Source organism: Columba livia, chromosome Z (assembly GCF_036013475.1).
Source record: "Columba livia isolate bColLiv1 breed racing homer chromosome Z, bColLiv1.pat.W.v2, whole genome shotgun sequence".
Taxonomy (NCBI): domain Eukaryota; kingdom Metazoa; phylum Chordata; class Aves; order Columbiformes; family Columbidae; genus Columba; species Columba livia.
Genome location: NC_088642.1, coordinates 82,814,107 through 82,841,657, shown reverse-complemented (window position 1 = coordinate 82,841,657; position 27,551 = coordinate 82,814,107). Strand labels below are relative to the sequence as shown.

General features: G+C 42.4%; 1 protein-coding gene across 5 annotated transcripts in view; it reads left to right on the top strand.

Moving 5' to 3' along the window:
* The window catches only part of ARB2A (ARB2 cotranscriptional regulator A), a 264,973-nt gene that overhangs the window by 172,283 nt on the left and 65,139 nt on the right, over positions 1 to 27,551 (top strand). For 4 of the 5 annotated variants that reach the window (XM_065046978.1, XM_065046977.1, XM_065046979.1 and 1 more), the window contains 2 exons: positions 15,942 to 16,058; positions 19,354 to 19,438. In XM_065046978.1, coding sequence (XP_064903050.1) covers positions 15,942 to 16,058; positions 19,354 to 19,438 — 202 coding nt within the window. The remainder of the gene's footprint in view (positions 1 to 15,941; positions 16,059 to 19,353; positions 19,439 to 27,551) is intronic. The other variant, XM_065046981.1, reaches the window with a different exon arrangement.

Genomic DNA, 27,551 nt, shown 5'->3' with positions numbered 1-27,551 from the left:
AGCAGCCGCCACCGTCACCTTCCACCAGCACCACTGCTGAAAAGTTGTTACCAGCTTCCTCAAGAGTTGGGCTGATATCTCTTAATTTAAACCACGTGGCATCGCTCCAATTTACTTCCAAATTAGGCTAGAATAGATAAAATCATAATTGGGGGCGAAAAAACAAACCAAATAAAGCTTGGGGAGAAGTAAAAGGAAAATTACTGAATGTGTTCATCTTAGAAAAAATATCATATATATCAGTAAAATTGATTTTGACATAGAGTGTGAAAACACTTTTCTTGGTGGTTTTAGGGCTGCACTAACCCCGTGGAACCATAACTTCAGTAGGTTCTCGTGCAGTACGTGGTTAATACCACGACAGTGTGCTCAGATAAATGTTGGAAGAGCTTTATAAAATGAAATTCTGAAAACAAGGGAAAACAGAGGAAATTCCCCAGTACCTGCAAAAGAGCCCTTTTGAGTGTACATCTTCCAGTGCCGTCTCTTACTGGTGCTTACTGTCAGATATTTAAATGATGGGTTTATAGACTTTGCTCTTGTCAGCGTTTTGAAGTGCTACTTTCCTTAAGCTAGAGGAGCGCCAGAGGACATCTGCTATAAAGGGAATGTAATTTCTGCTTCATTAATATATGAACCTGAAACCATGGCTGTCTGCTGTATGTGCTCGGTACATTTCTATGGAAATCACTTTGATGGTTTAGAGGTCTGTTTATGTCCATAGGGATGCATGCAACCCATTATAAAACTACGACTTTTTCCCCAAAACTATCCAAAGGAAAAGAAAATTTCTTTTGAGACAGCAGGTGTGCTGCAGATACTTTTGTACAGAATTAGGTATTTGATCAATCCCAAATCCAAGACCCACCTGGACACATTCCTGTCCCATCTTCTCTGGGTGACCCTGCTTTAGCAGTTGGGTTGGACTGGATGATCTCCAGAGGTCACTTCAACCCCAACCATTCTGTGATTCTGTGAAATGATATTTTCTCAATCCAGGCCTCATTGGTTCAAGTGGATCACATCAGCTGGCTCCCTCATTAGTTGCATAAACTTTGGAGTTTGCTGCGAACACCTCAACCTGGGGAAAATAAAACAGGTGGAGATGCTGAGCAGAGCGTGGTTGGTACCAACCCATGGGACACATGTCTGGTGCGGGGTCTTTGCTCTCCCAAGAGCAGGGGTTGATCTGCCCAACACACTCATGGCTTCACCCTTGAAACCGAAGCCAAAAAAGTGTGCCAGTAACACCTGTGTGCTGCAACACGCGTTTGTTATCTGTTTTTTGCAGGCATGGCTTGGGTGGGATTCGTTGTCACTGTTTTCACACTTGGCTTTCAATGGCCAAGCTATCTGGCTTGCGATACTATGCCATCTCCTCTGGAAACCACAGCAAGCGCAGGAAAAAAAAAGAAGCCAAATGATGTATTTATCACAGAATCCCAGAATGTCAGGGGTTGGAAGGGACCTGGAAAGCTCATCCAGTGCAATCCCCCCATGGAGCAGGAACACCCAGATGAGGTTACACAGGAAGGTGTCCAGGCGGGTTGGAATGTCTGCAGAGAAGGAGACTCCACAACCCCCCTGGGCAGCCTGGGCCAGTCTCTGCCACCCTCACCCCAGACAAGTTGCTTCTCATCTTTCAGTGGAACCTCCTGTGTTCCAGTTTGCACCCATTGCCCCTTGTCCTGTCACTGGTTGTCACCGAGAAGAGCCTGGCTCCATCCTCCTGACACTGCCCCTTTCCGTATTGATCCCCATGAATGAGTCCCCCCTCAGTCTCCTCTTGTCCAGCTCCAGAGCCCCAGCTCCCTCAGCCTTTCCTCACACGGGAGATGCTCCACTCCCTTCAGCATCTTGGTGGCTGCGCTGGACTCTCTCCAGCAGTTCCCTGTCCTGCTGCAACTGAGGGGCCACAGCTGGACACAATATTCCAGGTGTGGTCTCCCCAGGGCAGAGTAGAGGGGGAGGATTTGTGATCCAAAACACACCATCAGCATCTAATAATGCTTTGATCTCTGATGTCTCGGAGATCCACGGCACTCAGAGCAGCCGCTGTGCCCCACCAGGAGTCTCAGGCTGTCCAGGCTCCCGCAGGATCTGAGTCTCTCTCCGTGTCCTTGCACCAGGGTGTTCTGTGACCTGCTCGCAGTGTTTTGCTCAAGTTTACCTACACCTGCATCTCCAGCCCCATAAGCCGGGGAGGATCTAAGGCTGGCTGTACCAGGGGTGAGGATGAAGGACTGTCATCTTCATGGCACCCTTTGCTCCAGGAGTGCAGGTTTATACGCCAAAGCCATTCATTTCAGAAGTTCACACAAAGGTTATAGGGGGGTGGGGGAAATAAATAAACTGAAAACACTGGCGGCACAGCTGTTGTTGAGCTCGGGGAAGCTGCTTTCCAAGTCTGGCGTGAACCTTCGCTCCCCTTGCACCAGGGGAAGCTGGTTTTGCTCCAGCATTTCCAGCTCGGGTCCACTGCTCTGAGCTGCACCAGGGTGCTTTAGGAGTAGGCAGGCTCGATATGGGTTCTGCAGAGTGAGGTTTGTCTATGCATCGGGATTTCTGAGACTTTAATTGTTACTTTAGAAAACAATTTACTCCAACTGAGGTAACCTCCCAACGAGGCGTTTGTCCTGGTATAACAATGCTCCTTGGTGCAGCTTAAAAGGGCATGTACGTGGCTATAAGTGCATGTGTATAGATTGAACTGTGATTTAGCACTGTATGTATGTCTAAAGTGTGGTATAAACTGATACACTCGGTTGGTACACGTCTCTCCCAAAGTGTGCAGAAGCCTTCAGGTCACTGTGTCTGGTTTGTGGACTTTTCTGTCCAAGTACTGGCGACGCGATTGGGGTCTCATCTTTATAAGAGCGTGAATATGGATTTCAAGGATCCCAGAGATCACAGGATAGTTTGGGTTGAAGGGCCATAAGCAGGGACATCTTCACCAGCTCAGGGTGCTCAGAGCCCCGTCCAGCCTGGCCTGGGATGTCTCAGGGAAGGTTCATCCACCACCTCTCTGGACAACCTGGAACAGGCTCTCACCACCCTCGGGGACAACAATTCCTTCCTCATGTCCACCCTGAATCTCCCTCCTTTAGTTTAAAACCATCACCTCTTTTCCTGTCACAAAAAGCCCTGCTCAAAGTCTGCCCCCGTCCTTCTTATCGGACCCTTTTAAGCCCCGGAAGGCCGCAGTAATGGGAGCTATGAGCAGTATTTGCTATCGTGGTCCAGTTATGTGATGACTTTCAACCCCATGGTCGGGGGTTGCTTTCCAGGACCCCGCTCTGCCCTGGTGCTGCTGAAATAAAGATGTAGAAAATCTAACCAGGTGTGTTTCATAGCTGAAGAGGACCCAGGAAGAAAAGGAGCAGAAGTAAAGCTCGCGGTTGCTTTTGGTTTTAGCGTTGCTTATGAACCTCACGAGATCAGAGGGTCATGGGGAATATTTCGCTAGTGATGTGTAATGGTTTGGAAATAAACACCAAGGGTGGCTCCAGCTGCCTTTGATCTAACTAAATGGCTATTGTGTATATTCTATTTAACTTATTTTAAAATTAGGCAAAGAGCATACAGGAATGCTTCTCTGCGTGCTAGATGCTCGAACTTCCAACTGTGTGTTCAGGACCAAACAAAAGGAGAATGGTTCTCTTTCAAGGAGCTTATCATTTGGTAGATATATAACACAAAGCAGGCATGAAATGCTGTGGGAAAGAGGGGCTGACTTTCTGCCTTATCCTGTGTTTTTAACATTTTGAATTTTTATTGATGAGGGCCAGAATTTGCAGATTTCACACAGCGTCTTTTGCCTTCCGTGGTATCTGTGAATTTTTTTTTGTTTGAAGTGGGACTTCTTAAGTTGAAAATGATGAGCTTTTAGATTAAAAAGAAGGGTAAGTAGTTAAATTCCCAGAAGGCCTTTTTTCAAATCACACCAGAAAATTCAGAGAGCACAGAAAATTTAGCAGATGTCTCTTGTGCTTCAGCTGATCTTCAGGGTCTTGTAGTGTCATGATGAGTTCCCTGGAGATCCCATGGTCACAGGGTGACGTGTCTTCAGGTCCTGCCTGGTGGACCAGAGACAAGCCTTGGTCTGGCAATCTGAGTGCAACCAACAAAGGTGGAGTCCAACCCAAAATTTTCAGAACAATTTCTTCCATTTCCTAACACCCGTGAAAACAAACATGCCCTGCTCTTAACATATCAGTCTCTCTTCAAGGCTTGTGCTTATGGGTTTAAGTTATTTCACCAAAGAAGGGCTGTGTGTAATAAATTAGTACCTTCCTACGTGGGAAGCTGGGATTTTTTGGTGCTTTTTGTGCAGCACCCATTGTCCTGACATGCAAACACGACAGCACTCCTTACATTAAGAAATGTAAGGAGTCATTCTTCTGTTGGCTCGTTACTACCTGGCATCACGTCTTTGGCTACTTCACTAAGTTCTTGAGGATGATTTGTGGTGTTTGACTGAGTCTTCTTCTACTGGTATAGCTGTCTGGACAGTGGTTCACCAGACCTGATGGACACCAGGTCCATACCCAGTGTGTCCTGGGGCTTCTTCTGCTGGTACAGCTGTCTCGAGGTTGACTTTCCAGACCTGATGGACACCAGCTCAATGTCCAGTGTCTTCTGAGTCGTCTTCTTCTGGTACAGCTGTCTCGAGGTTGGCTCTCCACACCTGATGGACACAAGGTCCATGTCCGGTGTATCCTGAGGCTTCTTCTGCTGGTACAGCTGTCTGGACGTTGGCTCTCCAGACCTGGTGAACATCAGGTCCATACCCACTATGTCCTGAGTCTTCTTCTGCTGGTATAGCTGTCTGGAGGTTGCCTCTCCACACCTGATGGACACCAGGTCCATGCCTGGTGTCTCCTGAGGCTTCTTCTGCTGGTACAGCTGTCTGGATGTTGAATCTCCAGACCTGATAGACACCAGGTCCATGCGTGGTGTCTCCTGAGGTTTCTTCTGCCGGTACAGCTGTGCCTGGCAGCTGTTGTCACAGAGCACAGACCAGACATTTAATTATGAATGCATGCTGTTTATGAGAGTCTGTTCTGTACTCTGAATTGGAAGATCTTTATCGGAATCATTTGTCATATTAGATTAGCTACACATCCTTCAGGCTGCTTCACAAAGGCCTTCTGCATATGAAATATCTCCTCCGTGGACCCTTCTTAGCCTTGCTGCTTCTTCCCCATCTCACGAGTGGGTGGAAAACCTTGTGTGATACCTGACATCATGTCCAATGTCTGATCAATGGGCCTGATAAAAAGTTATCTAGTATTTCTTCTTCGCTGTTTTTTTCAGACTTCGAAGATGTCAGTCGTAGCGTGGTCTGCTTGGTGTAATTTGGTTTTCAAGCCACGCATACGTGTATTTTTTTTGGTGAAGCAGCGTGCATGAGGCAGCAGCATTTTAGAGGGAAAGAAGAGGGAAGCTGCCGCTCCTCCCTTTTGGTTGTCTGCAATAATAAATCACAATTTGCCATTCCCTGACCGCACAGAGAATTATCTCCGTGAGTTTGCATGAACCCAGAAGTTTCAGTTTACGTACCCTCTTGCTCAGAGGCCTTGCCTGTGGAGACACTTCTCCTTCCTGAAGCTGCTCGGGGGCTGCAGGAGTCAAAGGTGAGGCTTCAAAGGACAGGAAGAGTGAGTGTTGTTGTCTTATCCTCTAGCTGAAGTGGAAATCCAGCTGTCTGTGTTTAAGTAACAAGGGCGTCAGACTCCGTGTCCATCTGTGAGGTGCTGAGCTCAACACTCAGCTCTTCTCAGGTTTTGTTGTTTGGGTTTTTTGTTATTTTTTCTTAAGTCTGGTCTTTTAATAAAAATTAATAGATAGGCTGGAACGTTTGTGTACACATGCGATGGAATAGGGGCAGCTGCTTCATCCTTGTGCAGCCAGCATCCAGAAATCCGTGGAGGATTTACTCTTGTTGTTGTTAAACCAGTGCAGTTCTCTCTGTTTCTCTAGGTGTAAAATGAAGTATAAGGAAACTGACTATTTCATTGAAAAATGCAGTAACATGAGATTTGCATAAAGTTGTAATAAATGTTTTCCATGTACCATTCAGACAGGAGCAATGAAGAAGTAATGGCATTTTACCCTGTTGTATTTGATACTTAACACGTAAAACCAGTTATTTACTTGATTGTTTCACATTCATTTCACTAATATGATTGTTCACTTGTAGACTGAGTTCTGGATTTACGCATTTATTAAAACATGAGAAAATTACTTCCATAACTTACATCAGGCCACGTTTTTCATTAGATATGAACCATTACCTTCGTGATGGTAAAATATCAAAACAAAACTCCAACCCCTTGTATCATTTCATTTTCAAGCCCTGTGTATTAATGGTTTTGTTACAGCCTGATTTTTAGGAGCAGTTTATTTCAACTAATTTGTCATCACAAAGAATTAGCATCATTGTGTTTTATTTAACTTTAAGTGAGTAAATATGATTCCAAGAACCTGCATATTCTTGTTTTAGACTTTTTCACCCCACATGATGCAAAGAAGGAGCCCAGCCAGACAGGCTAACAGTAAATCAGTTGTTTTATTGGTCTGTATCATATGCACACTGATTATTTAGATACAGCATAGCTGGTCCACTGTAATTTAAAAGATGCTCAGCTCAAGCAAGTACCTTAGGAAGAGCTTTTCTCCCAGCACAAGGAGGGTTTATTTCTGTCCAGCCCCACTTTGTAATTGATTTGAGATCACCCAGAGTAACAACCTCGGAGATGTTGACCAGGCTTGAAAGCCCCAGGGCTGAAAACGGTGTCGTCGCAGAACCCAACTGAGGAGCAGATGAGTCTCTGTGCCCTGGAGCGGCCGCATCCCCTCAGATGGGTGGACCAGATGGCCGAGGTTTGGTAGCAGCATCAACAACCCGGCTCCGATCTGCTGCCGCCGGAGCCCGCGCGAGCCTGACAGGCGGCGAGCGGAGGAGTCGCCGTAACTCAATCATCCGTCTGCACCCCAGACCCTGCACCTCCCGAGTCTGGAGCTTCCCACCACTCCCGTCAACAGCAACAAAACCAGCGAGGCTGGAAATATCACTGTTTGCTCACCAGCATATCTCGGGCAGCGTTTGGCACCTCGCTCAGGTAGGACAGGGCCAGCTGTGCGCCAGCTGCTGCTCTTCAGCGCTGTTGAGCCGCGCCTAATGACTGCAAAGCCAGGCTGCAAGCCCAGGTTCCAATGTACATTCAAGCAAGGGAGTGTGTTGGAAACGATGGCTCGTGATTTGACCACGCTTGGAGCTGTGAAAGTCTTTGTGAAAAAAAGGGCCTGGGCTGGCGAGTTTGGGGCAAGAAGCTGATCACACTCCCAATTTCAAGCAGAGACACCCGCACCTCCTAGTCCGTTTTCTTAGTCCTAGTCCTAGTCCTAGTCCTAGTCCTAGTCCTAGTCCTAGTAAATCGTGACCTTTTCTGATGCTACAGGACTTTGAGCTGTCAGTCATGTCTCCAGGTGATTCCTATTAAAGCAGTTCACTGTTTTATTTTATTATTTTCATTTTATTTATTTCATTTCATTTAATGTTTCTGTTTCAAACTAGACCTGGCACTCAGCTAAGCAGTGCCTCGGGGATCCAGGTAAACCAAGAAAAAGCGGAGCTATGACCTGCAGCATAAGGTTTTACTGGCAAAGATGTGTCAGCTAAGAGCCTGTAAAAAACCCTTCACCGCCTCAGCCAAGACAACTATGTTAGCAAAACCTCCTGTGCAGGTTTTGCGCATCGATTCCAACAGAGGAATGCTCTCGCTGGCTGAGCTCATGTCACTTGGAGAGGTGATACAGCCTCCCGCCAGAAAACCTCCTGCATCTCTATTAAGAGGATGCTGCTCTCATAGACACATGGAAAAGCCAGAGCAGTGAAGGATCTTCTGCTGTGCTGGAGCTTTAGTCATTGTCATGCAACATCTTCCACGAGCCGAATCCAAATGAACTGTGAACACAAAAATGAAATACAGTTTAGCAAACTGTGTGGATTCTTAAAATATCATTTTCTGGGGTCTCACGTGCTGTAGTGGACATACCCAACCTGGCTCAAGTGTCAGATGCTCTTCAGCATCAGCTGTGCCAAATACTGCACATGGTAATTTAGGATTCCTAGGTGGGTTCCTGGCGGTGTGAATTGGCCCTGGTGGAGTTCCACGTTCCTGAGAGCGGACCATTGTTGAGCTCGTATGTTAGAGGCAAGCCACCATCTCCCTGCTGCAGTCAGCCATGTGGGAACATTAACAACTGACCAGGCTCCATGCTCTGCTCCTGGTTGAGAACATGGAAGCTGTTGATCCTTCACTAATTTATTTTCGTGCCATTGAGATGTACAGAGGTTTCCTCAGCTCAGATCTCCAGCTTTGGGACGGTAGAATGCTGCTGCCAGGAAGGAATGCCAACTGGCTGACTCCAGCTAGACCCAACTGCTCCAAACCTCCTTTTCTGGCCATCATGGCAGTTCTGCAGCAGCCCAAAGGCAAATAGCCCAACAACTTCCACATCTGAAATATCCCAAGACTCATTAAAAAGACATTGGCTTTTATTTGCTTTAGTTGACCTTTTGATGGGAAGATCTTGACCAAGCCCTCTTGTCTAACCTATCTTTTTGGTCTGCCATGAAACTACCTGCAGAATGCCAACATTTGGTGCTCTGGAGCATGGAGGATGCCACTTCCCCCCATTTGTTTTGGTTTGAACTGTTGTGGTGAAGATGTAGGGAACTCAATCAGAGATTTCTTGCCCACAGGATGTGATACCAGTTTATGTAGTTTATGTTATGTGATGGGTTTTCTACTGAACTGTTAGGCTTCATTCATCCTAGACAAGTTGTAGGTAGTCCTGCCCGTGGTCCCTCTGGTAGCACAACTGTCTCTGTTTGGGAACTTGGTGTTCTCCACATTATTGCAGGTCCTCACAGGCTTTTATTCTGTAAGTTCTCTGTCGTAAGACACTAAGGACAAGAGAAGAGGGAGAACTGCATTATTAAGTTTAAAGTTTTAATAAATCTGAAGACTGAGGTTTTTATACCAGAGAGCCATGAGTTTTGTTCACAAAATATTACCAGGAGAATTTTGGTTACAGGGTTTTTTGGGTTGTTCTTTGGCTGGTTGGGTTTTTTTTACTGAGCTATGCATAAGGGAGGTGACCCCTACGCTTTTAAAATCTTGAGTTATTTTAGAATTAAGTGTTTTTCTAATAATTATTGATTTTTATGAACTTATACCCCCAGTATGTGTGGAAACTTTCCGTAGAAGTTCTGCAGCAGAAATAAGTTTACAGTGTGAACAAGTCCTAGACTCCAGATGCTATAAGCAATCTGTTCTAATACTCTCATGCATTATTATTACTGTTTCAGTGTGATTTATTGCTGTAGAAAGCTATCACAATTGTAGATGTAACATCCAATAGATCTTTGAACAAAATATCAGAAAGTACTTGGCTGTGGTCATTCTGTGATTGTATCTCTGCAGATGTTTTCTTTTGCTGTGTAGAAAAATGGTGTGTTTCAAATGCTTTGTCTGCTGCGAGCAGGGTTTTATCACATCTGTGAATTCATTTAGGGAAATTTATTCTTGTTGCTAATTGAAAACGGGAACTAGTTTAACTTTGGATTATTTATTATTTTTGCTATGTGCTGTTCGAGTATGCTCAGTACTTTTAATCTCTAACGAATAGTATTTACTGAAGACTGGAGGATCTAATACCATTTTAAGATGTGGAAGAAACTGAGAGTATATCACAGATTCAGGAATTCTGTCCAGCAAACAGTGAAAGGTCTTGGGAATCCCAGACTGACAAACTCACCCTACAAACAAACAGAATTATAATCCTTATGGTAAAGAGATGTCTTTGTCACCTGAGAAAAGGCATTAGCTCAAGTGCGAGGTCTTAAATAGACCAGCTACTGGGTTTGTGTGAGATTGGGTGAAAAGGGGGTGGAAGAGTATCTTGAATGACCGTAGACATGTACCAAGCTCCAAGAAGAGCACATTAAGTTTCTAAGAAAGAATCCTCAAATCCTTCCAGAAGTGTTAAATGCAAATTGCCCTCTCACAAACCATTCTTGCCACATGATTTCTTCTCTCTTCCCGGCCACCACCGTGTTTACAAGTATTTCAGAATCCATCTGATCCCGTTTTGATCCACCAGAATTTCCACCGCAGATGCGTTTCGCTTCTGGAAATCATTGAGAACATTTGGACAGGAGCTCCCAGTTCAGTTTCCTCTGAGAGGAATTCAGTTTGCAACACGCCAAAACCTCTTAGAGACCCAAACCAGTGTGAGGCAACTGGAGACAATGGAGGACTTGCGTCAAAATTATGTTGCTCCAAGGCAAATGCTTGTTGTAGACAGGCCCATTCAAGCCCAGTGCATACCATGGAAACACCATGCCACAACTGAAATTGCAGTGGAAGACGGGGGAAGTAGATGAAACGTTTATTCAAAAGTTCAAGAGAAAGTATAATTTGTGGGCATTTAATTTTTCTTTTTAAACCATTTTTCCTCATACGTAATTACGAGGAACTCAGAGGAGTAAGTATCCCTCAAATCTGAAGTGATGGAGGTTGATTTGATTGTCCGAGCACATAAAAATAAAAGACGTATGTTTTAAATTTTGCCTTTCTCAGAATTTTGGATTTTTACCCATTTAAAATTTGTTAGAATAGGTATAAAGAGTATGGAATCAGTGCTGCAAAGAGTTAGTCTCACAGGCCGTTTACCTAAAGTCCAACTGGGATATTAATGGATTTTCATGTTTGCGGGACCAGACCTTTGAGTCACCTCTCAGCATTCTAACGCTTCTGTTTGCCAAGAGTGCTGTGCTATAAAATAGGTAGTAAAGAGGTATTTTGTCATCTATTGTAAATATATGTATACACACTAAATGTATTGCATATGTAATATACATATAAGAGCCTATGTCTTATATACTAAACTACAGGTAATAAGGGTATCAACCTTTTGTCATTATAAAGTTATGATAATTGTGTAGTACAAACTTACAGAGTATTGCCATGTGACTTTATGGTGTAGCAGTAAAACACTTATTAAGAAGTTGACCAATAAATGGTTAATTAACACATACGAATTTAAGGAATGTATTTTTAGGGGATTTCAGGTTCTTGCTCATGTAAGTGATAGAGTCGAATACTTGTGCGAATAGATAATTGACATTTTCTTTTGCAAAGTGAAGGAACAAATTTTCAACCACTGGGATAGAGAAAACTTTTAAAGAGATGCCTGAATGCTTTCCGACTTCTTGCAGTGAACATTGGTTTGTGACTTCCCATTCTAACTGAATAAAATATAAAGTAGTGATAGTACATGGTTAATAAATTACAAACCCAAACATTATTGTGACTATAAAAACAGAACACAAAGATACAGTGAAAATTCCTGAATAGAAAAGGTGGTTGGGAAAGTCTAGAGCACCCACAGTGGTGTATTGATTGATGCAATAATAAATGAGAACCAGTTTACCTACCAGAGAAGTGCTGCTTTACCTAATTCTGCCTATAAATGAATTATTGGAAGAAGATGAGGGAATGAGAGGAGCCGTAAGCCATCCAATGAAGGGATGTGCAGAGAGATGCCTTCCTGCAAAATCTGTTCAGCTGAGAATAATTTAAGATTTGAAAATGAGCATTGAACAAGAAATTAAGTCATTCCTGGTCTGTAAATACTTCCTGTTTACTGATGTACAAAGAGGATAAGGTATAAAGTGAACTTTAGACAAAATCCTTAGGTCTTTGTTTGCAACTGTTGTTTCGGTAAAATCCACTATTTTCCTGGGGAAAAAAAAAAATGTAGATAGCATGTGATCTATTAAATATCTTCAGTTTTAATATGTCCACTTTAAAAGTTCGTACTGGCTGCATGGGATAAAACTAGTCCTGGGAAGTGTAAATCGTGCGTCCCATAGCATCCTTCCCTTGGAATTTGGTAGAACTCTGTATTTATCTCAAGTTTGAATGGCAGCTGAGTGCTACATTTGTGTTGAATGTTGATATATTTTACTCTAACAATTTAATTTTACTCATTTAACTTCTAAAGTTCGTGTAAATTCAAGATTATTTTAGAAAAGATAAATATGTTTCAACTGTGAGCCATCAGTTCGTTGAATCTGAACCATTTACTGAGTATTGAAGCTTTCGTGGCCAAAAGCATATAGGCTTCTTGTATCTTCTTGCAGGATAAATTATCATCCCTGATAAGAGATGCTGCAGCTTGAGCATCACCTGGATCTGCTCTCCTTGGTTACTGTTATCAGTTATTGTCCCATTGTAGCAGAGAACTTGAGCTGTTATGGTGGAAGCTGAGTGTCCTGTGTTTGACATGCTCTGCTGTGACATTTCTGTGCCACTTAGGGATGGACACGTTAGACTTCTTGCTTAAGTGAAGGTTATGCACAATACATCTTCGCTTGATGTGTTATTTTTGTCGGTTTTCTGTCCAATTTGGTTTAAAAGGTCATGGGCGCCTACCAAAACTTACTTCTGCTGGACTCAATGTAGAGAAATCTGTAATGTGTCAGGTATTACATGTCACTCCCCGTATTATATATGATCTGAAAAGCAAAGACTGCGTGTACCATGCGAAGAAAGAGTAGGAAGAGATGGGTGCCAGTTCTTCCATGTGCACAGGGAAATTGAGGATAGCGAGCCTGAGCTATGCCTAGGAAGGGAGAAGGGAACTGTGTGTCTACGTTTCCTTGTGATTTGAAGAAAAAGGTGATGTTCTTAGATGAACGGGGTGGCTGGTTTTCAAAACAGGAATGTGGGACACAATAGCTTGAGAAAAGACCGCTTTTCCAAAGCAGAGCGGATTTTTTTCCCTTGCTGGTCATTAGCCATGCTTCTGAAGACCAGCCCTTCATGGAGGAAGTCATGCTGGAACACAATGAGCTGGTGACGATTTTAAGCTTCCCCCAGCATGTAGTAGCTCTGAGTAATTGGTAGGTATGTGCACTTCAAGGACAATGATATTTTTGCTCCTTTGCCTGTTTAAATCATAGCGTTTTGTGCAAGACAGGGCAGCCAAATGTGTTTCTGAAACTTATTCAGTATACGGCAGATATAGTGCGAGTTGGGTGTGTGTGGCTTACAGGTCTTGTGGTTTTAGATACTGTCTCTTTCAGATAATAGCTTTTCTGGTGAGATTTCTGAGATGCAGAGTTATGCTACCTTACACGTTACATAAAGGTAAAGCATTTGGGTTGGTGTGATGGCTGGTCTAGCCACAGCCCTCCCAAAAGCAGCCTGTCTTCCCCTTGCAATCAAAGGGTCATCTCTTCGGTGTTCATCTCATGCACATGGCTCTGCCTGATAAAGGGAATGGTAAGGCTGCAGTCTAAAAAACAGTGTTTTCAGATGTTTGTCAGATCTGAACCACATTTTGGGGCCTAGTGTAATTGTAAGGAACTTAGTAGAACAGAATACATGGTAGAGTAGAGTAGAGTAGAGTAGAGTAGAGTAGAGTAGAGTAGAGTAGAGTAGAGTAGAGTAGAGTAGAGTAGAGTAGAGTAGAGTAGAGTAGAACAGAACCAGAGGAAGAGGAAGAGGAAGAGGAAGAGGAAGAGGAAGAGGAAGAGGAAGAGGAAGAGGAAGAGGAAGAGGAAGAGGAAGAGGAAGAGGAAGAGGAAGAGGGAGAAAGAAAGAGAAAGAGAGAGAGAGAAAGAGAAAGAGAAAAGAGAAAAGAGAAAGAGAAAGAGAAAGAGAAAGAGAAAGAGAAAGAGAAAGAGAAAGAGAAAGAGAAAGGGGAAGGGGAAGGGGAAGGGGAAGGGGAAGGGGAAGGGGAAGGGAGTAGAGTAGAGTAGAACAGAACAGAACAGAACCAGAAGAAGAGAAAGAAGAGAATAGAAAGGAGAGGAGAGGGAGAGGGAGAGGGAGAGGGAGAGGAGAGAATATTACAGATTAGATATTTGTAATGAGTCCAAATTCTGCTGAACCACGCCACTCGAAGGTGTGAGTGACTCAGCCCTTTGAGAGACAAAGCACTTATTGGTGCTTGACATGTCTACATGGGTTTGGGGAGGAGGATTATAGCGTCAGTAAAGACCTTTGTTTTGAGGCTCCACCATCATCTGGAGCTCAGGGGTTTCATCCCCAGTTTAGCAGAATCATTAGTGGTTTGGCCTGAAGATCATCCTGGGGCATTCAGTGTTCTTACATATGGTTTTATAATGGAGGGAGTTTTGCCGTCTCTGTGTTAACAATGCTCAGTGCCAGATGTTTGGCTGAAAACATCGGTATCGTGCTACAGCTGAAAGGAGCTACCATACAGCTCATCATACAATAGATGCTACTTTATCCTAAATGTGTGATTCTGCCCCCCATGCACATTCCTGTTATGTCCCATCCTCCAGAAATTCTAGATATTTACGGTTCCCCACAGGAGGATAAACTTAAATAAAAAAAAAAAACATGAAGAAAGATTATATCTGAGAGATTTTTAATGCACACTTGCCCAAGATGTCCTAAGCTCAGCTGAATTCCTGAGTCCTATAATTCTGACATTACCAAAGAGAGAGGACTAGGGAAGGTGGATGCCTGATTTTATCTGGAACGGGGAGCTCTGCATTAGCACTACCTGGCCAATAGTGGTGAATATTTTACCCTTAGAATATTAGTTCAATTGCACTGATTTTAAAATGTGTGTAATGTAAACAAACAAACAAACAAGCAAACAAAAGGTAAGATGTGAAAATTCAGAATATCATACTGCAGTTATGTAGAAATGGTAGTAAGAGTGTTTAGTCAAAAGCATTTTTATCTGTGATATTTTGAAGAAACCGGGAGATAGTTCACATAACGTATGGATAAATGCTGGTTTGGTGTCAAAAATCTTGATCAGGGTGTTTATTTTGAAGTTTCTGGTGCAAAATACAATTCACGTCCACAATGTAGAAGTCTCCTTTAGAGCCTATACGTGGATAAGCAGTTACTAGAGCATGAACAAAGAATGCCTGATTTTAGAAATGTTGTATGTGTTGCCGTTTATACAAAAACGAAGCTGAAAAAAAAAAAAAACATTAACTTTAGTGCAGCATGCACAGCGATAAAGTCACTAGTTGCGAAATGCTGGGTTTATAAGTATAATTCATTATACTTTCTTTGATCCAGTGTTACAAATTAGGGTCACTCGTGTCAGGAGATTAAAACCTTTTTGTCTCTCTTTGATATCAAACTATTCTTTCCCAGTCCCTTTTATCTTGCAAAGCAGCGCTGAATTCCGCAGCATCTTTGTCAGTTCGCTCATGTTATTTGCAGCAATCATTTAATTGGTTTTAGAACTAATATTGTTTAGTCATACTGTCATTTGCAACAACAGAGTCTCTTTAATATCCTTAAAAATGTTGAGGGGCTCCAGCGTTAGCTGGGTAGGCATATGTATAAGAGAGACCACAAAGAATTTTGGGACCATGGTGGGAGTGCAAGGTGGCTAAATTGGATAGAAAAAGAAGAAAAAAAAGGTACAAGTCAAAGTAAGATTGTACATCAGAAAAACTACAGCGATCTACTGAAAATTAGTAGATGATAGTCATGAGTAGCTTACAGTGAACCACGGGTACCAGCTTCCCTGAAGCACAGAAATGGGAACTTGGAGAAGCTTGTAAAAGGTGTCCTCAGGGAATCTTCCATTTTTTCACTATGATACCTTTAATCCTAGAATTGTCAAGCCACATGGAAAATAATAGGACTGAATAGTTCAGTCAGTTAAAAGTTAGTATTATTTCTTTTATCAAAAACATTGGGTCTTTCTGTGTTTCTGGAGCCGTCAGGATTTGTATAAACTTTAAAACAAGTGAAGTATTGAACTTGTACTGCTCTTTCTTTTTTAATTTAAGATCATTATCTGTGACTAAGCAGACTCTAGTCAATAGAAAGAAAGAACTTAAAGCCAATATTTTTTAACAGATGATTCAACGAGAGACAGAAGTAAAGAATAAGGTAACTGCTGTGGCGTTGACAGACTCTGTTCACAATGTGTGGCATCAAGAAGTTGGGAAAACTATTCGAGAGTGGATGCGAGAGGTGAGGCCGGGTTTTTTTTGAAGAGTTGGGGTATATACGTCTCTATGTGGCTCTATAAACACGTCTTTATCTGCTGACCTCTTCCATTTCTTTAAGGTATGAAAGACAGCACATTACAGGAGCGCGGAAACCGCGTGCCCATGCCAACCCCTAAAATAACCAAGATTAAAGCCATTTCTGAACTTCAGAGGTAGCAGCCACAATAATAAGAATCGAGTCCAGTGTTTCTTCCCACTGCACAGCAATATCGACGCATATACCGTGAGCTGCCCAACATGTGGAGCAACGTCCTGGGTGCACCCAGGGCTCCTGGTTTCATCTGGCCACAGTGGAGAAGCCCCTTTGGGCTCTTCATTACATAGTTTGAGGATTTTCATACCTGGAAAAAGCCCCGTTCTCTCAGCAGTTTCATAAGATCTGACTATTGCTGTAGCGCTCTGAATTTTTTGGGTGAAAAGTCAGAGTATTTGCCACTGTGCAACTACCAACGGCGTTTTGGTCCAAGGTGATCTGGTGGTCCATGGCCAGCATCACCGAGTTCCACCTTTGGGTGAAGGATTCTGCCGTGCATTCATTATTCTTTTAATTATTAAGTGTGAGGTTGCTGGCCCTTTAAAAATCATGGGATTTTTTAAACAGGACCAACTAAATTTCCATTTTTAAGTCTCTTCCTCGGCAGATCGGGCTCTTGTCCATGTTTTCCACGTTCCCGCTGCAGAACTCTAAAACAATAGGTGCGCATGGCAAATCTGAACTGGTCACATCCTGAACTTTTTGTTGGATTTGACTTTTTCCTGTGGATTTAGTGAAACTTTCTGTGCAGACTGCCTGTTCCTGACTTAACCTTACAGTTTTATAGGCCGTGACTGATGGGAATAGAGAATCACCTGGGATGCAGCCTGACAGCTCTGACTTAAATGTTAAAAATATAAAGAATGGTAACCCCTACAGGCTCTGTCAGAAAAATCCCCATTTTCTTTATGGGAAATCAAAACCTTAAAATATATGTTATGTAGTAAAACTGAAATTTTAAATCCTGTAATTTGAATCTGACAACTCCATTTTTCTTTAAGCATTTAGTCTGGATAAGACGAGTGCATTACCTTTAATTTCATTTGCAGAAAGTAGATCTTAAAGAATAAGTTAAATGATTAATGGCCTAAAAAGTGGATGGAGTGTCATAACTTACATTAGCATTGAAAATCTCCTATAAGAAAGAAGAATTTTACATATGTGAAGTGTGGCTGAGTGGTATTAAGACTAGCGTATCACCTGGATATCTCTTACTTTAATCAGGTTTAAGGCTACTGGTAAAATGAATAATAATTAAAATATACACCTAATCGCTGCCTGTCTGTAGGGCTAATTGCTGTCATTGAAAGAATGAATTGTTAAAAAAGTAATTCTTCATTGGAGCTATCTCTCCTGTATCATTGGTGGCCTATTTTTAGTACCTATAGAAGTCATGATTTTTGAATTTATTAGGAGCTGTGATGAATGATAAAACAAATCATCCATTTACATATCTTGACACTGCTTTCGAGAATACTTATTTCTTACAGGCAAGTGTCACATTGTATATAAAAGCTGGTTAATTGTGTGCTAATCTTCTGTATTATCTCCAGCTCTCTGATGTAGTGTTCTATCAGTAGTTAATATTAATTTTACTTATTTCAAATGAATGTAATACTTCATAAAAATTCTACTTCTTTTATAATTTCTACCATCTTACATTTGCAATTTCACATTCATCTGTTAATTAAAATTATACATGCAAATTGTAAAATGTATAATGCTTTACTACTTTAAACCTTAAAGCCTTTGTGAAATACTTCCATTTTAACCATTTTTCACTAAAAAAAGTTACATTACTGGGTAGTGTGTTTGTTTTCTTTTTTTTTTTTTTCCCTCTTCCATCGAGTTCAATAGTTTCATTGATCTACTGTTTCTTACAAAAATCTGCCATGCTTTGTGAACTTCACTTTCTAATCTCATACAGCAACCCTTCCTTTATGTTGTTCCTGCTCTCCCTGGTCCCAGAACAGTAGGGTTGCCTTGACAAATCTATTCAAAAGCCATTCCTCGCCCTTTATTGGTGGGGACTGAAGCCTTTGAAATTCTCTCCTCACTGCAACACAGCTGACATCTTCTTCCAGACAGAATGAATTAAGGAAATACAATAAGACACTTGATCTACCAGTCAAGGATCTTTCCACAGTGAGGACGGACTCCATGGTGCACAACTAGGGCAGCAAGCATCTACAAATACACAATACATGCTTGTTTACCGGAATAGCAATCATCCATTTTTACGATCATGATTGATGGGATGATTTTTTAAAAATCTGCCTGAAAATTCATTGGGTCTTTCCAAAAAATTGTGCATTCTTGGCTTGTTTGCTTGTGGTTTTTTTCCCCCCCTTAATGAAGTTAATCAGGTTTTCAGAAAGGGAAAACTCAGATTTGCAATAAGAGAAGCCATGTAGATCTTTTAGTCCGGCTCGCAATCATATTTAAAAAGTAGTTGCTTTATGATTAAATCTTCAGTGATTTTAGTGTAGTTTCAATGTATTTTATTAGAAGCATATTATTTAATACTTTAATTCATATAGTTCCCTGGACTGGTGGTATTTGGAGCAAAGCATTTAAAACAATTCATGGTAAATTCATCCTACTCAGAGGTTCAGGAATGAAAGGTAAATGTAAATGCTTCCTGAACGTAATTCCCCAAAGACCAGTATTTGCATTTTTAAATGTTCATGCACAATTCATTTCAGCTGTATTTCCAGTTATTTCAATATCAATCCACCATCGTGATGGCTTCCGTTCAGTTATAATCTGTTGGTTTGTGGTTTCACAGCCATTCTTCCCACAGTGTACTCCATCAAAACACCCTGGAAAACTCTGATTTCTTAGTGTTTGCAAGTGAGCAGGCCCAGTGTTTATATCAACACCTATTTAATGACTGAGAAGAACTTAAAATGTGCAGTGGATAATTCAGGCACTGTTTGGTCCAAGCTTTAGTCCACTGGCACTCAAAGTAGCACTTGAAGACATGCTATTTAAGCAGATTAAAATACGGCAAATTATGGTCGTACTCTTTTTATTTTTCTAGTATAAAACTACAACATTTCACTTCCAGTTAGTGTGAATAAGCTAGCGTAGCGTACCTCCCCATCCCAACAGGGTATTTGGGTATTCTGGTGTGATCGCTGCCCTTACGTGCAAAGTCCGTGTGTATTTTGTCCCTCTGGGTTTTTGGCTTACCCCAAAAATGTCCTGTCTGCCCCCACAGAACTGCTGTAACTGGGTGTCCAGCTCCGAGCCCCTGGACACGCCGGTGGAGTCGATGCTGCCAGATTGTCCCCGCGTCTCCGCAGGTACGTGGGTTTTTCTGCAGCGAATAAATAGTTATTTACAAATGCGTTTGGTCCTGAATACATTTTAACCCTTCTGCAGCAAGACAGGGGTTGAAAGCTGCTGCTGTTTCATATGGCCCACTGTTAATTTATTTAATTTTCTTTTGCTTTGTATGGGATTTAAGTTTTCATGTCTACTTGTAGCTTACGTTTTTCTGGTCTCTTCAGCTTTAAGTAGGTGGTGACATTATAAGTGGGAGCTTAAGAAAAATTAATGGTGATGATGAAAACTGAGAAACTTATCATAGATCCTTGAATAAATACCTGACTTTATGTAGGCAAGAAGGTTTTAAAGAAGTGTGTTAATGAAAGGTGCAGCTAAGAGAAATAAGATGCCTTCCTGAATCCTGATCAACAAAAGTCTAGTTGATGTAGCAAATTATTCACAGTGTCCAAGAATCTTGATGTGAGATTTCTGTTGTTTTGGAAACATTCAGCTACACCCTTTTATTAATGAGTCATGAATCATAAATCATAAAGGAGCACATGAAATAATACACAGAGACTTTTATTATCGTGTAATAATTCCAGAAAGTAGACGTAGTTGTCACCGTAACAGGGAAATCTCAAATCTCTGTAGGAAAGTAATCTAAAATACATAAAGCTGTTACTGGACTTTCATGTTTGATTATCAGATTTCCTAAAAGCTGTAGGTAGCGTATTTCTGTAGAATATAAAATCAGGTTCAAAGCAAGGCGCAGCCTATACAATATTAATTTAGAAGCTGGAACAGTGTTTGACCTTGCTCTGTGAGACGCAGTTGTTCGTTTGACAAGTTAGAGATTCGTATCTGCCTGGATTTGTAAGGCTGTTAATGAGACCTAACCTTGCAGGTGAAATTTGGTTTACTGCAGGGTATTTTTAAGGCCTGGAAGATTTAGCGCTACTTTGTTCGAGGGCTCGAAACAGCCAGAGACCTGTAATCACATTTCTGCTGTGGTCTGGGCTCTAACCATGCAGATCATCATCTCTCTACCAATAACACTGACATCGCTCTTTAGTGCTTAGGGACATAAAATATTACTAAAATTTTCAGAGATTTGACATTAATTTACCAACTTTTTGCTCGTTCTGGGGAGAGTACGGAGTTTAAGAGAAAAAAAAACCTGTTTGGTAGCAGAGTTCCTTAAAACAGGATTGACTTTCAGTCTCTGATGTCTGCATTGCTGTTGTGCAAGAGTACGAGTTATAGAGGTCATTTTAGTGATAGCAGCCAGTCCGTATTACTTGGTGATGTTGAAAATCCTCTGTGCTCCGTGTTCATGCTGTGTAAATAACACAAAAGACATTTTATAGAAGAAATCCTAAGTATTATTCAAAAAACGGACTGATGTTTTAATAGGGGTGTGATTAAGTCTTAATTTTGCACTTCTATTGGGGATGGGTCATAATGGGCATAATGTTTATACTCCACTTAATGAACTCCCAGCAACACTGAAGTCTTTGGCAGAAGAATTAATTTAAATGGGGTAGGATTTCAGCCAGTAAAAGTCGTAAAAGTTGGCTATTTTTGTTTCTTGCATACATACAAGGCCACTAAACCAAAATTACTGATGTTTTAGAAGTTCTTGTCGAATGGTTTGGACAATAATTTAAATTGAAGCTAACTCATTCCAGCTTCGTTCTTTGTAATATAAAGATGTTTTGGAATAGTATAAGCTTATGTGACTACTACTGAACGATCAATTTACTCATATGTTTTTGTTTATATTTCTTATATTCACGTCTTATATGGACAACTGTAAGACATTTGCAGAGGAACAAGTGAATAATTCCTACAAAGTGCTTATATGAGCAATGGCATAAGGCTGTGTTTGGGTAATCTGCAATAAATTTATGAAATGCTACTAGATGTAGGAGCATTAGTGTTTAATGTGAGAGATTTTATTTCGCGTTTCCTGAGAACTGCAATACTGAAATAGCCCACATTCCAGTACTGGCAGCATTGCCCTTGGTATTTCAGTGACTGGCAGTGAGAGCAATCAGAGCAACCAGAGGAAGGTATTTTAAAATAAGCCTTTTGCAGAAGGAAGATTCACTTCTCTTTCCTGCTTGGAACCCCGTCTTTTCATCTGTGTTTGCACTGAGAAGTAAGTTCAGGAGCAACTGCCCCTCGGTCACACCTCATGAGACAGTTTTTCCAAAAAGGGTCTAATAATCAGCCATTCTGCACACTGGGATTTACAGTTTGTTTGGGAGCAGAGTATGTCGCAGTCTCTTGCTTGCATTTCCCTTAAAAATCACTAGAGAGAAATAAGTGGCCATCAGAATGGAAAAACAACTTGTATTTCCAGATAGAGTTGTTGAAGCTTTTGATTAGAGCATTATTAAGTAATTAAGATGTTTGCCGCAATTCATTCATGTCTTACTCAGTTACAAAAAGGGATGAATAGACTTTAATAATTAAATGTTGTGGGCGTGAGAACAACAATACAGAGAAAGCAAGCCATAATAAATCAATTTTCTGTGCTTTTGGCGAGAGGTCTGGTGCTGTGAAGGTCCCACCTTTGTGGTCTTTCCTCCGCGTTTCAAGGATTTGGTCGCATGCTCGCGCCGTGGTTCAATATCTTCCCGTGATAGGTTATCGTCACACCAAAGAGATCGTCCTCTGTCCAACACCACCCATCTAGTTACCCTTCCCATATATTTCCAAGACAAGGCGTTCCTCCTCGTTGGAGAAGGGTCCACCACTCTCCCTCTGTTGCTTATCTGCTTATCAACGTTCCCCTCTGCCTTTTCTCTGGCTCACAGCCCTCTCCGTTCTCCGGCTTTGGACCATTGCACCGCTAAGGTCCTCAGTTGTGGCACAGTCATCTCCTTGGCTTGCAGGAGCCCTCTGTCAGTCTTCTGCCTTCAGTCTATGTTAAAAAAACTCTATCTCCTACTCTCTTCACTTTCAGCCCTCATTAAGGACCTCTCTTAGACCCCAAGTCATCTGCTGGGTCAGTCTTAATCCACCTTGCTAATGGAGTCAAACCAGGAGACCTCGCCTCTGTCTCAGAGGAGATGAGTCCATTTCCTATCTGAGATACAAGCAAATGCAGGGTGGAGAAAGGTGAAGACATTAAAAGCGTTCTGTACCTCAAAGATGGCCAGATAAAGTGGAGTAGGGGTGGGAGTCTTCCTGGTCAGGAGATGGTGGAGGTCAGCTTGTATTTGTATACAGACAACGGGATGGACGTTTTAGTGACGGGTTGCGCTGTGTTACTGCAAACTATGGTTGTGGTTCACTGAAGGTCTCTGAGACCTTTCAGAGTTTCTCCTGGTGGTGGGGCAGGAGGTTCACAAGCCCTTTGGGAAGCTCCTAATGGAGCAGCTGCTGGGAGGAAGACCTGAACGTGGGGATGCGAGGAAGCACATCTGTGAATCTGTGTCCATCTCTATTGCTGCTCGTGAATTAAGGTACTTTGATTTCAGGGTAGTGGCCTGGACATGACCCCAGGAACATCATTGTGGTGAATTCTGCCAGGTAAACACAGGCTTTGTTTTCCTGACTACAAGTATTTTGGGGTGGCTCACGGGGAGCACCTTAGTGTTTGGATAAGACACATTCCTTAGCTCGCGTTTCTGCCAGTGAAAGCTTTTTATTTAGGAGAGAAGAGTAAACTTTGCAGTAATTTGCCAAAGTGGATATGCACCAACACTCATTTACATAATCAAATAAAAAGAATTTATTGTAACATTAGCAGAATGAATTGCCTAATCAAATCCTTTGAAAGCCTTTCTAGTTGACCCCCAAAATCACTAGCTATTCTTTCAGCAGTTGCAGCCAATGTAGTTAAAACATTGTAAAATAAGGAAATTATAACATCAAATGACAAACAAGATGACACAATGGAATGAAACGTTGACAGTAATCAAGGAAAGCTCTATTCACGGAAGAGCCCAGACTTGAATATGTGTTTCTGTAATAGAGAAAAAGTGCAAGAATTAACACATATAGCTATGAATAAAGTGATCTCAGGCTGGCAGAAGAAAAACAAACTCTTAGTTTTGGGGGACAGGTATGACCCATGCTGGTGATGCTCTGAACGGTATCCCGAGGAAGTCTTCAGGGTTATTTTTCATGGTACCAAGGACCAAGCTTGACTCTGTATGGTACCTAAAACCATTTAGGCGAACCAAGCACAACTTCTCTTTATTTGCGTTGAATTCAGGAAAGATCATTAAGATTATTTCTAAAAGGCTACTGTGTGTGTTTTTATGGCTTTACAGATAAATAAATAGAAAGGAAAAAGTGGCTTCACAGAATGGTTGGGGTGGGAAGGGACCTCTGGTCCAAAGCAGGACCACCTGGAGTGGTTTGCCCAGGACTACATCCAGCCTTCCATAAGCTCCACTGCATGTCAATAAAGAAACCATGGTGGTGGTAATTAACATTCACATAATGTCGTGAGGTTTTTTATTGCTATATTTGCTCTATACTCCCCAAAAGACCCCACCAGTGGTGTGCTGGAGAGCTGTGTAGGGTTTGAGTCCATATGTGGGGGAGTATGGAGGGGAGGTGGTGGCCGTTGTCCAAACTCGGGTACGACAGTCAGTTTTGCACGTGTCGGCATCAAAAGCAGGTCCTTCCCCTCGCAAAGAGCTTCAGAACCTGTTTGTTTTCTTCCCTGCTTTGCCTTTTCGAATCCTTTCAGCTGGGAGAGGTGGAGGGGCCTGGTAGAGCTTGTCCCAACAAGGAGCAGGGTTATCATCCATCGAGCCTGTCGGTGAAAACACAGCCAAAAGCGTCCCCGCACATGTTAAACACACAGTATGTACTTTAAGGCTTGAGGTTTTCTTTTTTTTTTAGAGATTTTTCTGTATACACATAAGAGACTTGCAGTTCAAAACAAATGAAAGATGAGATTCTGCAGAGCTCACTGAAAAACAGGGAAGAGCTTGTTACCTGCTGTTTTTGAGTCCTTGGCATAGCTTGATTTAATATCAAGACAAGAATATGATACTAAACAGTCCCCTCGAGACTGCTGCTTTGTGCCAAGTAATAGAATAGCATCAATAATCCTTCCACGGGGCTACAGTAAATTTACGTAAAGTTATTCTGGACTGTTAGATCTGCTTAAAAGCACTGATCCGGGAAAGCGAGTGCATCACTTCGCACAGCCAGCCGTTCCGCCCGCACCGGCTCATCCGATAAAGCCCCTTCTGACAAAGCTTCTGTCGATACCGGGGAAATCACGAATTACCCGTCGGATTGCGGAGGTGGCAGGTTTTTTGTTGGCTCTGCCTAACGGGCGAGTCCTGCCCGCTGCTTCAAGAGCTCAGTTGCGTTATTTTATTTTATTTTTATATATAGAAAAGCTTTGTCTGGCTGCAGATGCACCCCATGCCGGGTAGATCCCGGGGTTCAAACGGGAGGATCTCCAGTGAGGTTAAATGGGCTCCTCAACACCGCGGGGTCTGTGCACGGGGTAATTGTTGAGTGAGCCTTGTGACAGCCTGAGGGACGGACCAACTTATTCCTCCCCGCTTCTTTTTCTCCTTTAGCTTTGTTTGCACCACCCCGAATCTCTTACACAACTTTCCTTACAACAAACAAGGCAGAAACAACCATATAAAGCACTAAGTATTAAGCACTGAGACAATACCTGGCTCATCCCCTTTAGTCCAGTTTACCAATGTTTCTCGGTTTTCGCTCTTTATTTGTTGAAGACCATTCTGGGCTGTTTTCTGACGTTAATATTTTGTGACCATGCATAGGTGTCCAATAACTTTAGCAACAGAAGATGTAAGTCTTACATTGCAACCACACTCTTTTTACAGTAAGACAGATTAGGCAATTTACCCATTTTGCTAAAAATGTTATTTCTGCATTCACCAGTCATTCATGGAGATTAAGATTATAGTAATCAGTGTTTACTGTAAACCTCTTTGCGTTTCTCATCTTCATGTGCATGTAGTTCTGTCAATAAAAGCTTTTCACTTTGGAGAACAGATTAAAAGCCGCGGCGCTTTGTCAAGGTGTCACGCTCCTGTGTTTAGCCGCCTATTAACTTGTTTTAAGGTGTTTGTAGTGTTAATAGCACCAGTTGAGAAACGAGGGTTGCTCCGTAGCCCTGTGTTAGCATCCTCACAACCTGCAAGTGCTGGTTAGGGAATGACCTATTAGAGACCAGTGTAGGGAAAAGGGACCTGGGGGTCCTGGGGACAGCAGGGTGACCATGAGCCAGCACTGGGCCCTTGTGGCCAGGAAGGCCAATGGTAGCTGGGGTGGGTTAGAAGGGGGTGGTCAGTAGGTCAGAGAGGTTCTCCTGCCCCTCTGCTCTGCCCTGGGGAGACCACACCTGGAATATTGTGTCCAGTTGTGGCCCCTCAGTTCCAGCAGGACAGGGAACTGCTGGAGAGAGTCCAGCGCAGCCACCAAGATGCTGAAGGGAGTGGAGCATCTCCCGTGTGAGGAAAGGCTGAGGGAGCTGGGGCTCTGGAGCTGGACAAGAGGACACTGAGGGGCGACTCATTCATGGGGATCAATATGGAAAGGGGGAGTGTCAGGAGGATGGAGCCAGGCTCTTCTGGTGACAACCAGTGACAGGACAAGGGGCAATGGGTGCAAACTGGAACACAGGAGGTTCCACTTAAATTTGAGAAGAAACTTGTTCCTGGTGAGGGTGGCAGAGCCTGGCCCAGGCTGCCCAGGGAGGTTGTGGAGTCTCCTTCTCTGCAGACATTCCAACCCGCCTGGACACCTTCCTGTGTAACCTCATCTGGGTGTTCCTGCTCCGTGGGGGGATTGCACTGGATGAGCTTTCCAGGGCCCTTCAACCCCTGACACTCTGGGATTCTGTGATTCTATGAAACTTGGAAGCATCAGCCTGGCTTAGCCACAGCTCTGGCAGCCGCTGCACTAAGCCTGGCTTTAACTAATGTCTTCTTAGTGCAGAAGTGAGTGACTTTTTCTCCACTCTTGATTCTTCTGCTTTTAGTCTCCGGCTCAACCTCAGGTGTTGCAGGCAGCTTTTAACTTCATGTATAATACCTAACTGGATGTGAGCTACCGTGTTGTGCTTTGAGTAGCTTAAGCTTCACAGAACAAAATCTATAAAGACTTGTTGAGCAGTGTTGCAGATTCTCTTCCAGAATGCCAGATCCTCAAAACTAAATGCGAAAATGTTGAATTTGAAATGTTGGTTTGAATTACTAGATGTTACTGCACTCAGAGTCTTTGATTTTGTAATCATTTCGATTTTTTAATTAATTTTTATGGCTTTTTCTATGGCCAGCTAGGTGTTCAATACTACTATTTTTCAGGACAAAACACTCATATTCATGTACCATTCTACAAAACAGCTACATGTATTTGAGGCAGTACTGGTATTAGAGAAACTATTAATATTTCATCAAAAATTATTCTTGCACTCAAACATATCTATTTATCATTGCGTTTTCTTAGAGCACAGTCAACGAGTTAGATTAATGTATGCTTGTCTCAAAGTCCCCGAGGCTTTGATTGTGATAATTGTAAATAATGTAAATTATTACAGCCAGATATTTCATACTAAGTGTTTGACAATGGTTAGACTGCTGTGACCATTGCTTCGAGTAATATTTAGCGCTGTCTCTTTAGTGCTTTGTATGTACATATCTGCCTACGTGATGGCTGAAGTTTTACTCCAGTGTGTGATTGCGGAATCTTGAGTTCAGGGTCTTATTCTTCAGTGATTGTGCTTCATCTTGGTCCGTACAGATGGCAGCTAGAAGAGGTTTTGCTTTGCTGGGCTTCTGCACGGTGGTGTTGTTGAAATGCTTGTGCTGTAATTCCTTAGAGTACAACAAATAACAAAAACATTCACGTTTCGAAAAGGCAGATGCAACTTTACTGCAAGTATCAGAGTGACAGTTCAGACTGCCACTTTCTAAAAGAGACTGTGTTAAGTATAATTAAGTTGTTGCTAAAAAAACAGTCTAGCATTAGTTCAATCTGCACTAGTTTTGTCTTTCGAAGGGTAAAAACTAGAACGAGAAGGCAGCAGAGCTGGTGAGGGCTGGAGCACAAGTGTGATGGAGTCACCATCCCTGGAGGTGTTTAGAGGACGTATAGATCAGGTTCTCAGGGACATGGTTTAGGGCCAGG